The sequence below is a fragment of the Chamaea fasciata genome, unplaced genomic scaffold (assembly GCF_029207755.1).
Source record: "Chamaea fasciata isolate MVZ Bird 193981 ecotype frontalis unplaced genomic scaffold, bChaFas1.0.hap1 SCAF_16, whole genome shotgun sequence".
NCBI classification, from domain to species: domain Eukaryota; kingdom Metazoa; phylum Chordata; class Aves; order Passeriformes; family Sylviidae; genus Chamaea; species Chamaea fasciata.
The window spans coordinates 8,977,791-8,988,966 of NW_027094101.1; the positions used below are offsets into that span (position 1 = coordinate 8,977,791).

Sequence of the window (11,176 nt, forward strand, 5' to 3'; positions counted from 1 at the left end):
TGTACAGTCAGAACCAAAAGGATTAAATTACTTAAATTAAGTTTTTTTTGTAGCAGACAAAAAAAAAAAAGCTTGGCGTTTAAAATATTTACTGTTCCATAGGATTTGCATGCTAAATCCATGGAAAATTTCTGAAGGGAAGCAGGCAGTGTTTCACATTTTAAAGAGCAACTAAGCCAGATTTTTGTGTGGGGTTTTTTTTGTGTATGTTGCTGCCTGTGTGGTGGGCTGGCATTGGGGTCAGCCACAGCCTGTCCAAGGAGTTAGAAAGCGGATGGTTCCTCACAGTGTTAGAGTTGGAACTGCAGCTGAATCTATTTTTTTTGTTGGAATTTTTGACTTTTTTAAGGGGCAGAGAATTTCTGTGCAAACAGAAGCTTTTCCATGAAGATTGACAGCTTTTTTCTGTCAGTTGTGCTTGAGGCTGGTGATCCTACAACCTCTGCTCTAAAGTGCTTCAAAGTCATTTGCATTCCACACACCACCATGAAAAAGTGGAAGTTTAATAATGAAATGCCTTGTTTGGGGTTTTTTCCCCCTGCTCATGATGGCATTAAAGGCACCTAAAAACTCCTGGGCCGACTGCCAGGTCATCATTCCAAATGTCACCTGTTTTCTTTTGGTGATAGGAACTGAGAAAAACCCCAAATTTTGGACCCTAAGGCTGTTCAGTTCATTTTTCCATGGCTGAAAGCAACCAAAATCCACCTTCCTGAAATCTCCTGCCTGATGTGTCACCCTCTGACGGGATTTTCCTTGTACCAGTTCCAGCCCTGGCGTTTCCTCAGTGCTTCCCAACTTTCTTACACCACAGCACAAGCCCTGCTGGATTCTCCCAGGGATAGTCTCAAAGATGCAAGTTTATGGATTTTCTGGTTAAAAAAATAAAAAAAAGACTGATGAAACTGCATTTCCCAAATGCTGCCAGTGCTGTGGTGTTTGAGTGGAGCTGATGGAAGCTCCGGGAAGGGATTTTCCTGAGTGCTCTCATTTGAGGTGTTCCCTTTAGGAAAGAAAGGACATTCTGGGAAGCTGCTGTTGATGGGAAATGCTGTCATGAGTGTGGCATTGCTCTTAACTCAGCACTGAGGGCAGATAAAGGAAGTGGAAGTACTGGTGTGGGAATAATGGGGCTTCCCTTGGCGAGTTTTGGCATTTCCTGCTCTGGAGCTGTAGTGACCACGTGCCTGCTGATGAAACAAAACCCAAAATTCCAGCTGGAATTTGTGCCACCGTGGGCAGCATTCAGTTGATTTACAGGAATATTGGGATGCCAGCGGGGTTGAATGGAGTTTTAAAAGTTAGAATAATTCTCAGTTGTAACTTGAAACCTGCAGGATGTTGAAGGTAAGAGTTGTTGCATGTAGGTGATTCTGTCCCGCTCTCTTGGGTTATAAAAGTCCTCATTTGGGAACTAAACTATTGGTGATTGAATTTGTAGGAATGAAGAGTTGTCAGCGTCTTCCAGTAAAAATGAGAGCCCTGAACATACATGCATTGGGTTAAAAGAAAAAATAAAGGGGTATCAGTGGGCAGCTTAGGTGCGTGTCAGGAGTGCTTAGAAATGGGAATAAAAAAGCACAGGTGGCTCAGGGAAGACGATTATATTTTTATAAAATGGCAGCGTGGTTAAAAGAGTTGGAAAACATTCCCTTTGGATCTTACAGATTCCTTTGTGTAAGGGTTAATGTTGTGCATCTCACACCTTTTACCTTTGGGCTTTTTATAACTCACTTTCCCCTGAGTTCATTAATAGACCCTGTGATTTAGGTCACCTCCAGCCAGGGATTGTCACTGGTGGTGGCAATGTCAGTGACAAAGGCAAGTTTATTTTCTTGTTGGAACTGCAGGTATTTGTATTCAGCATCAGAGAGGGGAATTGTTTATTCCTCTGCCTTGCCCAGAATTTCCTGGCGCTGTTGTTGTTCGGAGTGTGTGACAAATGCTGGGAGTTGCTGGTGCTGAGCTGCTGCTCCCATTTCTGCTCAGTATTAGTGGGGAGTAAAAACTCCTGGGAAGGGTCAGTCTCCAAGGAAAGGGGAGCTGCTCTGACTCCTCTTCCTGCTGATTCTTCCTGCAGGTGCCAAACCAGCTGCTTCCGTTGACCCTTGGGCAGCACCAGCAGGATCCACAGCTCAGCCCCTGGCCAAAAATGTGGATCCTTGGGCTCCTGCTCAGCCATCTTCTACTGCAGCAAAATCTTCCGTGGATCCTTGGGGATCAGCACCTGCAAACAAACCTCTCTCTACTTCTGGTGAGCAACCTTCTCATCCCATATCCATCTTATCTGAGTATTGAGGAGAAGTCCAAGTGATTTTCTTGCATTGTGTGGTTCAAAGAAACTGAACAATTGGCAGAATTTGGTCTTGAGAATAAAAGGGACTTGTAATAACCAGCAGGAAAAAGAAATTTGAATGTAATTATTGGGACTTAAAGCTCTGAATTTGTGGTGCTGCTTTGTGCTCTGTCCCTTCTACGTCTCCTCCTGGTATTTGTGGCTGCCTGCTGAGCACTTGGGACTACTGCTGCTCTTGGGTTTTACCTTTAATTAGACAAGGACTTAATTTCTGGCGATGAATGATCCTCTAATTTCACCTTTCCTCACGATAAATAGCTCTGCAGATGGATGTCTCTGCAGATGGAGATTGACAGGTTGAGCAGCTCGGAGGAGACTTTTAGAGGTGCAAATTGAAGGTTTGTTCCTTCAGACTGAGGGTGTGAAACCTTCCCTGAGCCCTGGTAAAGATGCAGAAGGTGCTGCTGTAATTGTCTGTTCGTGCTCTGTAACTAATGCAACCTTGATGAGTGTTAATACCTGGCATTTTCATATTGGCACCGTGGCTAAAAGCATCCAAAGTGCATTTTCTGCTCGTCACTCATCCCAGTACACAACTGACAAAGGAATCTGAGTGCTGCGGAAAGTTGTCTAAGTAGCTTTTCCCTGGGCAAAGGGCAATTACTGGAGCATTGTGCAATGAGCCTTTAGCCATGGTGGCTCTTTGTTCTTGATAAACGTTGTTTTTGTATTCAATTTTCACTCCTTCTCTTGGGGTTTGTCATCTTGCACTCATCTTGCTCAAAACGTGTTGAAGGTTAAAAGTAAACTAAGAAAACGTTGCAGCTAATTAAAAATACCCACACAAACCTTAAAGCTGTTCAGGAGTATGACTGCTGATGATTTAGGTGTGGTTTTTCTGCCTCCAGTCCGAGGTAAGAGCGTGTCCACGTTTTGGAATGGTGATGTTTCACTGATTGCCAACTCTGGGCGAGCGCTGGTGCTTCAGCTAACGGGGCTTTACCATCTCCACAACCTCTGCTCTGGCATTCCTCCTCCTTTCCACTTGGGAAGCAGAAGTGAAATCATCACTGGTGGTGTTTTCCTAACACTTGATAGTTGAGGCTGTAAATCCATTTCTGTTCTCTCCTTCCACAGCAAGACCCGCTTGTCTCTAATGCGGACACTCAATCAACCCACCCCCCAGCATGCTCAGGTGTGCCCTACACTGATCCAAAAGCAAACTGCTCTGATTTAGTTGTTCCATGCTGTCAGAAAGGACAATCCTGTGACATTCTCCTTCTCCCAGCTCCTGGCTCAGAGTAGGAGCACTCCCAGCTGCCACCCTGGAACCTGTGGGGTGGCACCTTGGTGACAGGAATGGCTTAGGAATTGCTTCCAGGAGGATCAGCTGTGTGATGCAACCGAAGATGTGTTAATGACAGGGCTGTCTTGTTGTTTTGAACAGGAAGTACATCTTTTGACCTCTTCAGTAATTTGAATGGTACAGTTAAAGATGATTTTTCTGAATTTGACACACTTCGAACTTCCAAAAAGCCAGGTACGACTCAAATTCTTAGCATGTGGACAGGTTGGGTGACAGTCACAGCAACAAATGTCTCTGTTCTTGAATTTGGTTGAACAAAAAGATCAGCTTTCACAGAGGGAAAGAAGTGATGATGCAGCAGTAAAAGCTCCTTGTTCACATTTTGGCCTGTGCATGAACTCGTGGGGAATGGGCCTTTTGTAATCCATGGAATTGCACCCTGTGACCTTCTGCTGCACTGACCCAGAAATGTGTTGGACTTCTTAATTTCCAATGTCCAGCACGTTTGGAGCAGGGCTGATGCTCAGAGACTCAACCAGAACCATGCTGACTGAATCTCTCAGATGTGTAAATTCCAGTAGGAAGGTGAGAAAATCCCTTCTGTGAATACTCTAATCTATTTTTCCTCTGGTCAGTAAATCAAAACTACCAGACCCTGTCAGTGCTGTGGTACCATTGCTCTCAGGATGGTTCTGCCTGAAGCACAGCTGAGCTTTTTGAGAAGAAAACCCTGGGTGGAATCCAGCTAGGAAGGGCACAGCAGTGGTGTAGGGCCAGGGCACAAGCCAAGGCTTTGGAGGATCTGTTCCTTGGAGCCTGTGAGTCCCACCTGGAGCAGCAAAGCTGTGGGAATCCCATCAGTAGAGCACTGTAACTCTCTGACTGTAGCTTCTTCATGCTCTGCTAAAGAACACTGACCTGCTTGCATGCTGAGAGGGTGTAACAGCCTGAAACCCCGACTAACACAAACTTAGCATAAAGCATCTCTGCTCTCACACACTTGAGGCCTCTCTCTGCCTGCCTCTGTGAATTCACCAGGGGTGTTTTCTTGTTTGTCCCTTTGTGTTGTTGCAGCTGAATCAGGTTCCACTCTGCCGTCCCAGCACAGCGGTACCACGAGTCCTGATCTCTTCGAGTCCCAGCACTCGAGTGGGACATCAGGGAAACAGAGCACGGCCCGGAAAACCCCCGAGTCCTTCCTGGGCCCCAACGCTGCCCTGGTGAACCTGGATTCTCTGGTGTCCAAACCACCACAACCTGTTACTTCTCTGAACCCGTTCTTGGCACCAGGTTGGTTTCTGCACAGTCCTTCACGTTTCTGTTGGAGCTTTCCCTTCCTGGAGGGAAACTCTGCACAGCTCGGTGCTGGTGGGGTTGAGGATGGGTGGTTTGGGCTTGGTTTTCTTGGTTATTTCAGCCAACAGATTATGAGCAAGAGCAGGCGGGTCTCAGAGAGGCATCCCGGGCTCACCCAGCACAGGGACAGTCCCTGAAAACACAAAGTCTCTGCTCTTGGGCTGCAGCTGAACTTCATTGCAGCAGTTCCCCTCACTCAGAGTTTTCTGTGTTAGGTTAAGGGTTGTTTAAAATGGGTGAATTTCAGCTGGGTTTTGTCAAAGCAGGTGAGATTACCTTGGGAAGGTAACAGGTGGGAGTTTTCTGTGGAAGAAGGTTGGAATTGCCCTTTTCCTGGAGCTGCAGCAGGCACAGGAGATCTCTGAATGCAGCCTGAGGTCCCAGAGAGCAAACCCTGCAGGGTAATTCAGTGAGCTGCTGGTTAGGCTGTCTTAGGCTGGCACAGTGAGCCAGTTTCGATCTGAAAACACATTCTCAGTGTATTTTGGAAAAAAAAAAATTGGCTGATGCAGTTCTGCTGCAAGCTGGGCCTGTTAGAAGTGAGCCCTTGCTTGGAGCAGACTGAAATGGTGACACCAAACATGTGGCAGATGTGTTTTTTAAAGCTGAATTTGCACTGACATTTTCCTGTGTTGCTCACAGGGTGAAACACTTGGAAATGCTCCTTCAATATTTATTTTCATCGCTCTTCCAATGGAAGAAAAAGTCAATTTATTAAAATCCTCAAGTAGGAAAGCAGCGGTGATTCTGAGCAGCCTTGGCAGCGAGCAGGGAGAGAGAGGAAATCTGTGTATCTGCCCTTCCCGGGTACTACAAAAAGTTTGTGAGGGGTCACTGGGCCATCCAAATAATCCTGGGCTTGTGCAGTAAAAGGAATTTGCAGGGCTGGCAGCAATCCAGGGAACCTCAAAGGCTGGGAAAGTTGTGCTCTGCTTTTTCGAGCACCGCTGTAATTCGGAAACAAGTTGTTTACTTTGGGAATTCTTGTCCCAGCTCGGTGCCAGAAACATGAAAATGGAGGTGGCTGCTGAGAGCTTGGAGCGAAAGCACAGATCACAGAGTCCCAGGATGATTTGGAAGGGACCTTAAAACCTTAAAGAAGGAAGGGACACCTTTGAGTATCCTAGATTGTTCCAGCCTGGACACTTGCAGGGATCCAGGGGCAGCCACAGCTTCTCTGGGAATCTGTGCCAGGGCCTTCCCACCCTCCCAGGGTAGGATTTCTTCCCAGTACCCAATGTAAACTCACTCTCTGCAGTAAAGCAGCACAGAGAGCCTGCAAAGTAGCGTTTAAGAAATGCAATCAGTGGTGTGGGTGTCGTCGTTGGGGCTGCTGCAGTTACCAAATTTGGCACCTGTGACTCCAGTCAGGGCTGTCGGAAGTGGGAGCTCTTGGAGGCATCGGCTGCTTCAAGGGAATTTGCTGTGGGGGAGATGCTCCACAGGGTGTTCAGGGCACGGGGATGCACACAGGGAGTGTCCTTTACCGGGAAAGACGATTTCAGCCCCTGGTGTTGACAGCACTGCCTCTCTCTCTGTCTCTCCCTTCTCTCCCCCCCAGGCGCCGCTACCGCAGCGACTCCAATCAACCCCTTCCAGGTGAACCAGCCTCAGCCACTGACCCTGAACCAGATGAGAGCCAGCCCCGTGATGGGCAGCAGCCCCTCGTTCAGCGCCGTGCCCCCGATGAGCATGGAGCCAATACCTCTGTCTTCCATGGCCCCCGTGCCCGTGGGGATGGCACCGCTGCCGGCCATGGGCACCATCAGGATGGGCCAGGGGCTGAGCATTGCAGGATCAATGCCCCAAGCTCTGCACAGTACAGGAATGCCGCCTGCAGCCTCCCAGGCTGCAAATACAACTAACCCTTTCCTCCTATAAAGACCCAATTAAAGGAACTTTTTCTTTTCCTAGTGTTTCCAGGCTGAAGTCTTTCCAGCGAAACGAACGTGGCCTGTGTGGACTGAACGGTGTGTGAGAGACTTTGGAAGTAGATTTGCAGTTTACAGTTATGATCTTTGAAGAGTTGTCTCTACTTACCAGTTAATCTAAATCTAGTCTTTGCTACAGATGGTACCTTACTTTGGCTTGTTGAGCATCATGTGAAATGTTCAGACTTTCCACCAAAGTTAGATTCTGCCCATTTTTTGTTACTTTGTTAATCATTTCAAACACACTTTCTAGGGAGAGAACACCCGCCATCGGAAAAACCTCCCTTGGCTATTTTGTAGATGTCAGATCATGTGCTGGATTTCCGAATTTACTCTTCCCCTGCATCTGTCACTTCCTCTGCCCGTAAGATAGAGCTGAGATTCCGAGTGCTAGTGAATGTTTTTGCACATAACTACACACAGTTCTAGACTGTTGGTTCACCCATAGTCCTTACTCTTAGAAGAGACCGACCCGGAGGGCCCAGGGGGGCTTGGTTTTTATGCATTAAACATTGCAAACTCGCACTGCTTTGGTATCTCTGAGGTGTGACTGACAACAGCAAGCTTGTCTCGAAAGGAGAAACAACACAAAACCCCAGACAAAACACCCAAGACCATGCTCGAGTCGTGCTGTCGTGTGCAGTGTTGAATTTCCTACACTACTCTTGAGGACTCCTGGAACTCTCTGTGAGTGGCTGCACTCGTGCTGAGTGAGTGTCCTGCTCTGTGCTTGTCCAGTACCAGCTTCGTTTGGAAGTTTTTTCATGTGTATTTTGTTTTATTTGACTTACAATGTGAGTTGAAAAGGAAAAAAAAAATGGAAAAAACAACAAAAAAAAAGAAAAGAAAAAAAAGAGAAACACAGCGGGACAACTTTGAATTCAGTTTCACCGGGGCAAGCTTTAAAACTAATTCAGGCTTAACCTTGCTATATGCAGTTACTCTTGTATACTTTTGCACATATTTTGTTTAGTACAGTTTCATATTTTGAGTTTGCAGAGTTACCTAATAGTCCTTTTTTTGCTAATTTTTATAATGTGGTTCTTATTTAACTGTCTGGTTTTGATAGATTTATCAAGTCTGGCTGAAAAATTAAGATATTGGCAAATGTCATTTTTATGGTTTTAATGCCCTCTTATTTATGGTTTTAGCTCTTTGTTTCTGTAAAGAGAGTTTAAAAGGGAAGATTAACACTAAAATATTTACTTTTAAATGAAGTATTCATAATGCAAATCAAAAACAAATCCTCGTGACTAATTATTTTTAGATGAATTGAATTTGAGCATAACATGATTTAAGACTACATTAAAAAGAAAAAACACTAAAGTCGCCTTTCCCTTGCTTTGTTCCCGTTTCCCAATCCCCAGACTGGACAGACTTTTAGCCTTGATGAAGATCCCAAGGGAGGCTCTTTGGTTTTTATTTTCCTTGTAAAACTTGCGGAGCTGTTAAAAATCCTGATGTACAAACGCGGCTTGTTTTGTTTTATCCACTGATTTTTTTCCTGTTGGAAGGTTGCACGCTGTAGGAATTGCTGCTTCCACGTCCAGCCGTCCCTTGGGAGCTGAATTATCCCTTTTTTAATAAATGTCCATGTCTGGACTCCTCACCACGCTCAGGGGTTCTCCTGGAGCCCTGGCCTCGGCAGGGCTGAGCTCTGCTCTCCCAAAAATCTGTGGAAAGGGATTTTTCCTGCCTGCAGGGCACCTCTGAACGGACTTGGCGGCCTTTCCTGAATTGAAGAGGGGGAAAACGGAATCTGCCAGAGTTGTGTTGTGGTGGAACAATCCCCTGTGGGGCCGGAGAGGGGCTGGATCCCATGGGAGGAGTGGGATCCATCTCCCGCTGGGAAGGGGAGGCTGAAGGATGATCAGATTTAGGGCCACAATCCCAGAGTGGAGCTCTGTAGGTCAGGGTAGCTCTGGCAGTGAACACAGTGCTCAGTGTGTGGATGTTCCTGTGCAGGTGTTGGATCCTCTGGAATTGGCAAGGAGCATTCCCAATCCTTGTTTTTATAGAGGAGGGAAGAGGATTGCTGTCCACACCCAGCCTGTCTTTAACGGCAAAACAAAACCCCCTTGATGTTGCCTTTCAGAGCAAGGAAAAGCCTTTTTCTGTTGTTGTTGTTGGAGTTATTGAAAAGCCTGGAGCAGGAAGGGTGTGATCCTTGCAGATGGGGGGCGAAGTCCTTTCCAGCTGATCTGGGACAAGATTCCTCCGGGTTCTTTTCCCAGCTGGATTGGATCAGCGCTGGAATCGAGGTCACTCCGTGTTTGTCCCTTACCCTGTCCCCTCAAGTGAGCTGCAGTGGGATGGGGCGTTGTCTGTCCAGCCAAGAGTCCTGGCCACGTCCTGGGGAACTTCTTAGAGGCAAGATGAGGTTGATCAGAAATATTTAAAGTGCGGAAATAATCTGCAGTTGGAGCTGTCACCGTGAATTGCTGAAGCTTGAAGCTCCTGGCTTAATGAAGCTGTTGAATGGCAAATTGTTGTTTTTCCTCCCGAGTCACTGCCCCCAGAACTTTATCCCTTTTATATTAAATAGAGACATTCGTGGCACAGCAAACCCCGAGGAGGCTCCCTGAGCAGCCACAGCCCAAATTGTGGTGCTGGAAATATTTAGGCTGAGACTAACCAAGCCCAGATGCCGGCCTGGCACAGGGCTTGTGGCAGGAGCTGAGTTTAGGAGGGGTAAGAGCTGGTTTGGTAAATCCTCCTGAGCTGGGCTGTGTCGCCAGGGGGTGACAGGGGGGTCACTGTCCTGGCTGGGGATGCTCTGAATGCTCCAGCTCATTTTGTGAAGATTTTCCTGCTCTCCAGGATAATCTTCCCTCCCTCCTGGCCCTCCCACATTTCTGGAGGATGTTTGTGTGTCCCATTGCATCCCCTCTGCCCCATTTCTCCATTTCCGCCCCCTCCTTCTTTTTCTCACTTTGCAAATATTCAAAGTGCTTTTTTCCTTTTTTGATTTTTAAAACATCAGTAACCCGAAATAGCCTTACTGGTCAAATTGACCAAAGAGAAAAGTGTTAAATATCTTGTGTAAAAATAAAAATTAACACACACACACACACACACTCCTTGGCATAATTTCCCCCTCAATTAAGCTCAGATATTTATCCAGTTTTATGCTCTAGAGAAACTCAACTCCGTGGAGGGGGCAGGGAAGGGAAACCCTGGTGGGTTGTGGTGTTTCCAGTTTTTGGGAAGTCCTGGAGCTCTTGTCCCCTTGTGGTGCCCCTTTGCTGTTCCAGTTCAAGGTGTGCTCTATGCCTGAATATTGCACAGGTGGGGAGAAAGAGGAGATTTCTTTTTTCCCCCCAGCAGAATCTCACCCAACTCTTCCTTTCCAAGTGTTCCAATATTTCCCAAACTTCTCATAATCCCGGGAGCCGGCTGCTTTTTTTTTCTGGATTTGTGCTGAACTATTTGCCATTATTTACTGTATAAATAATTTATCATTTGTACTATTGTATCATAATGTCTGTATCTTTGTGTCTTTTTTTTTTTCCTCCCCCCCCCCCCCCCCCAAGCGATGTGTCACAGGTGTGATATTTAAACGATGCCATCAGAACAGTGGAAAGACGAGAAGGGGTTTGGAGGTGACTGGTCAGAATTAAAATTGTATTGCTTCTATTTCCAGCTGTGTTGCTTTTTCCAAGCTTCTGTGTGGTGTTTGTTGTCCCATTCCCAGCCAAGCCCTGCTCCGTGGAGTTTTGCTGCTGGGCTTGGGAAGGTTTGTGGCAGGAGGAATCTCCCCCCGTGGTTTTGGGGGATGCTGTGGATGATTTCCTTGGATGCATCCCTGACTTTTCCCAGGACAGGCTGCTCTGGCTGGGAGACAGGAGGGTTTCTCTGGCTCACTGAAATCAGGCTCAGCTGAGACCTGACTGACTCAATAAAAATGAAGATTTGTTGTGTTGCAGGCGACTGAATTCCTTCTTTAACCCACGCTGCCCCTGCCGCAGCCCCCGAGGAGGGAGCTCGGGGCGGCGCCTCGCTGGAGGCTCTGGGTTTGTGTCCGGGCAGGAATTTGGGGAAGGTGCCTGTGGAAGGAGGGTTGGGGGAGCTGGGACACGACCTGGGGAGTCCTCGCTTCCCATTTGGTAGCTCAGCCTTGGCTCTGTCCCACGCATCACGTGGCAGGACTTCCAGCCTGGAAGCGATTCAGGCTTCTAATTCTGGCTGCTTTAATTGAAGGGCACTTCATTAGCAGGCGCCGGCAGGAGCTGCCTCTCCAGAGCCCCTCCAGGTTCCCTGGTTAGTTTGCTGCCAATCAGGCTGATC

The 11,176-nt window shown here is 47.1% G+C and overlaps 1 protein-coding gene across 6 annotated transcripts in view; it reads left to right on the forward strand.

Annotated features, from left to right (window-relative positions):
• Positions 1 to 10,525, forward strand: part of EPN2 (epsin 2) — a 55,271-nt gene extending 44,746 nt beyond the window's left edge. For 5 of the 6 annotated variants that reach the window (XM_066198418.1, XM_066198419.1, XM_066198417.1 and 2 more), the window contains 4 exons: positions 2,081 to 2,254; positions 3,744 to 3,836; positions 4,677 to 4,892; positions 6,520 to 10,525. In XM_066198418.1, the coding sequence (XP_066054515.1) occupies positions 2,081 to 2,254; positions 3,744 to 3,836; positions 4,677 to 4,892; positions 6,520 to 6,839 (803 nt within the window). In that variant the 3' untranslated portion in view covers positions 6,840 to 10,525. The remainder of the gene's footprint in view (positions 1 to 2,080; positions 2,255 to 3,743; positions 3,837 to 4,676; positions 4,893 to 6,519) is intronic. The other variant, XM_066198421.1, reaches the window with a different exon arrangement.
• The last annotated feature ends 651 nt before the right edge of the window (positions 10,526 to 11,176 follow it).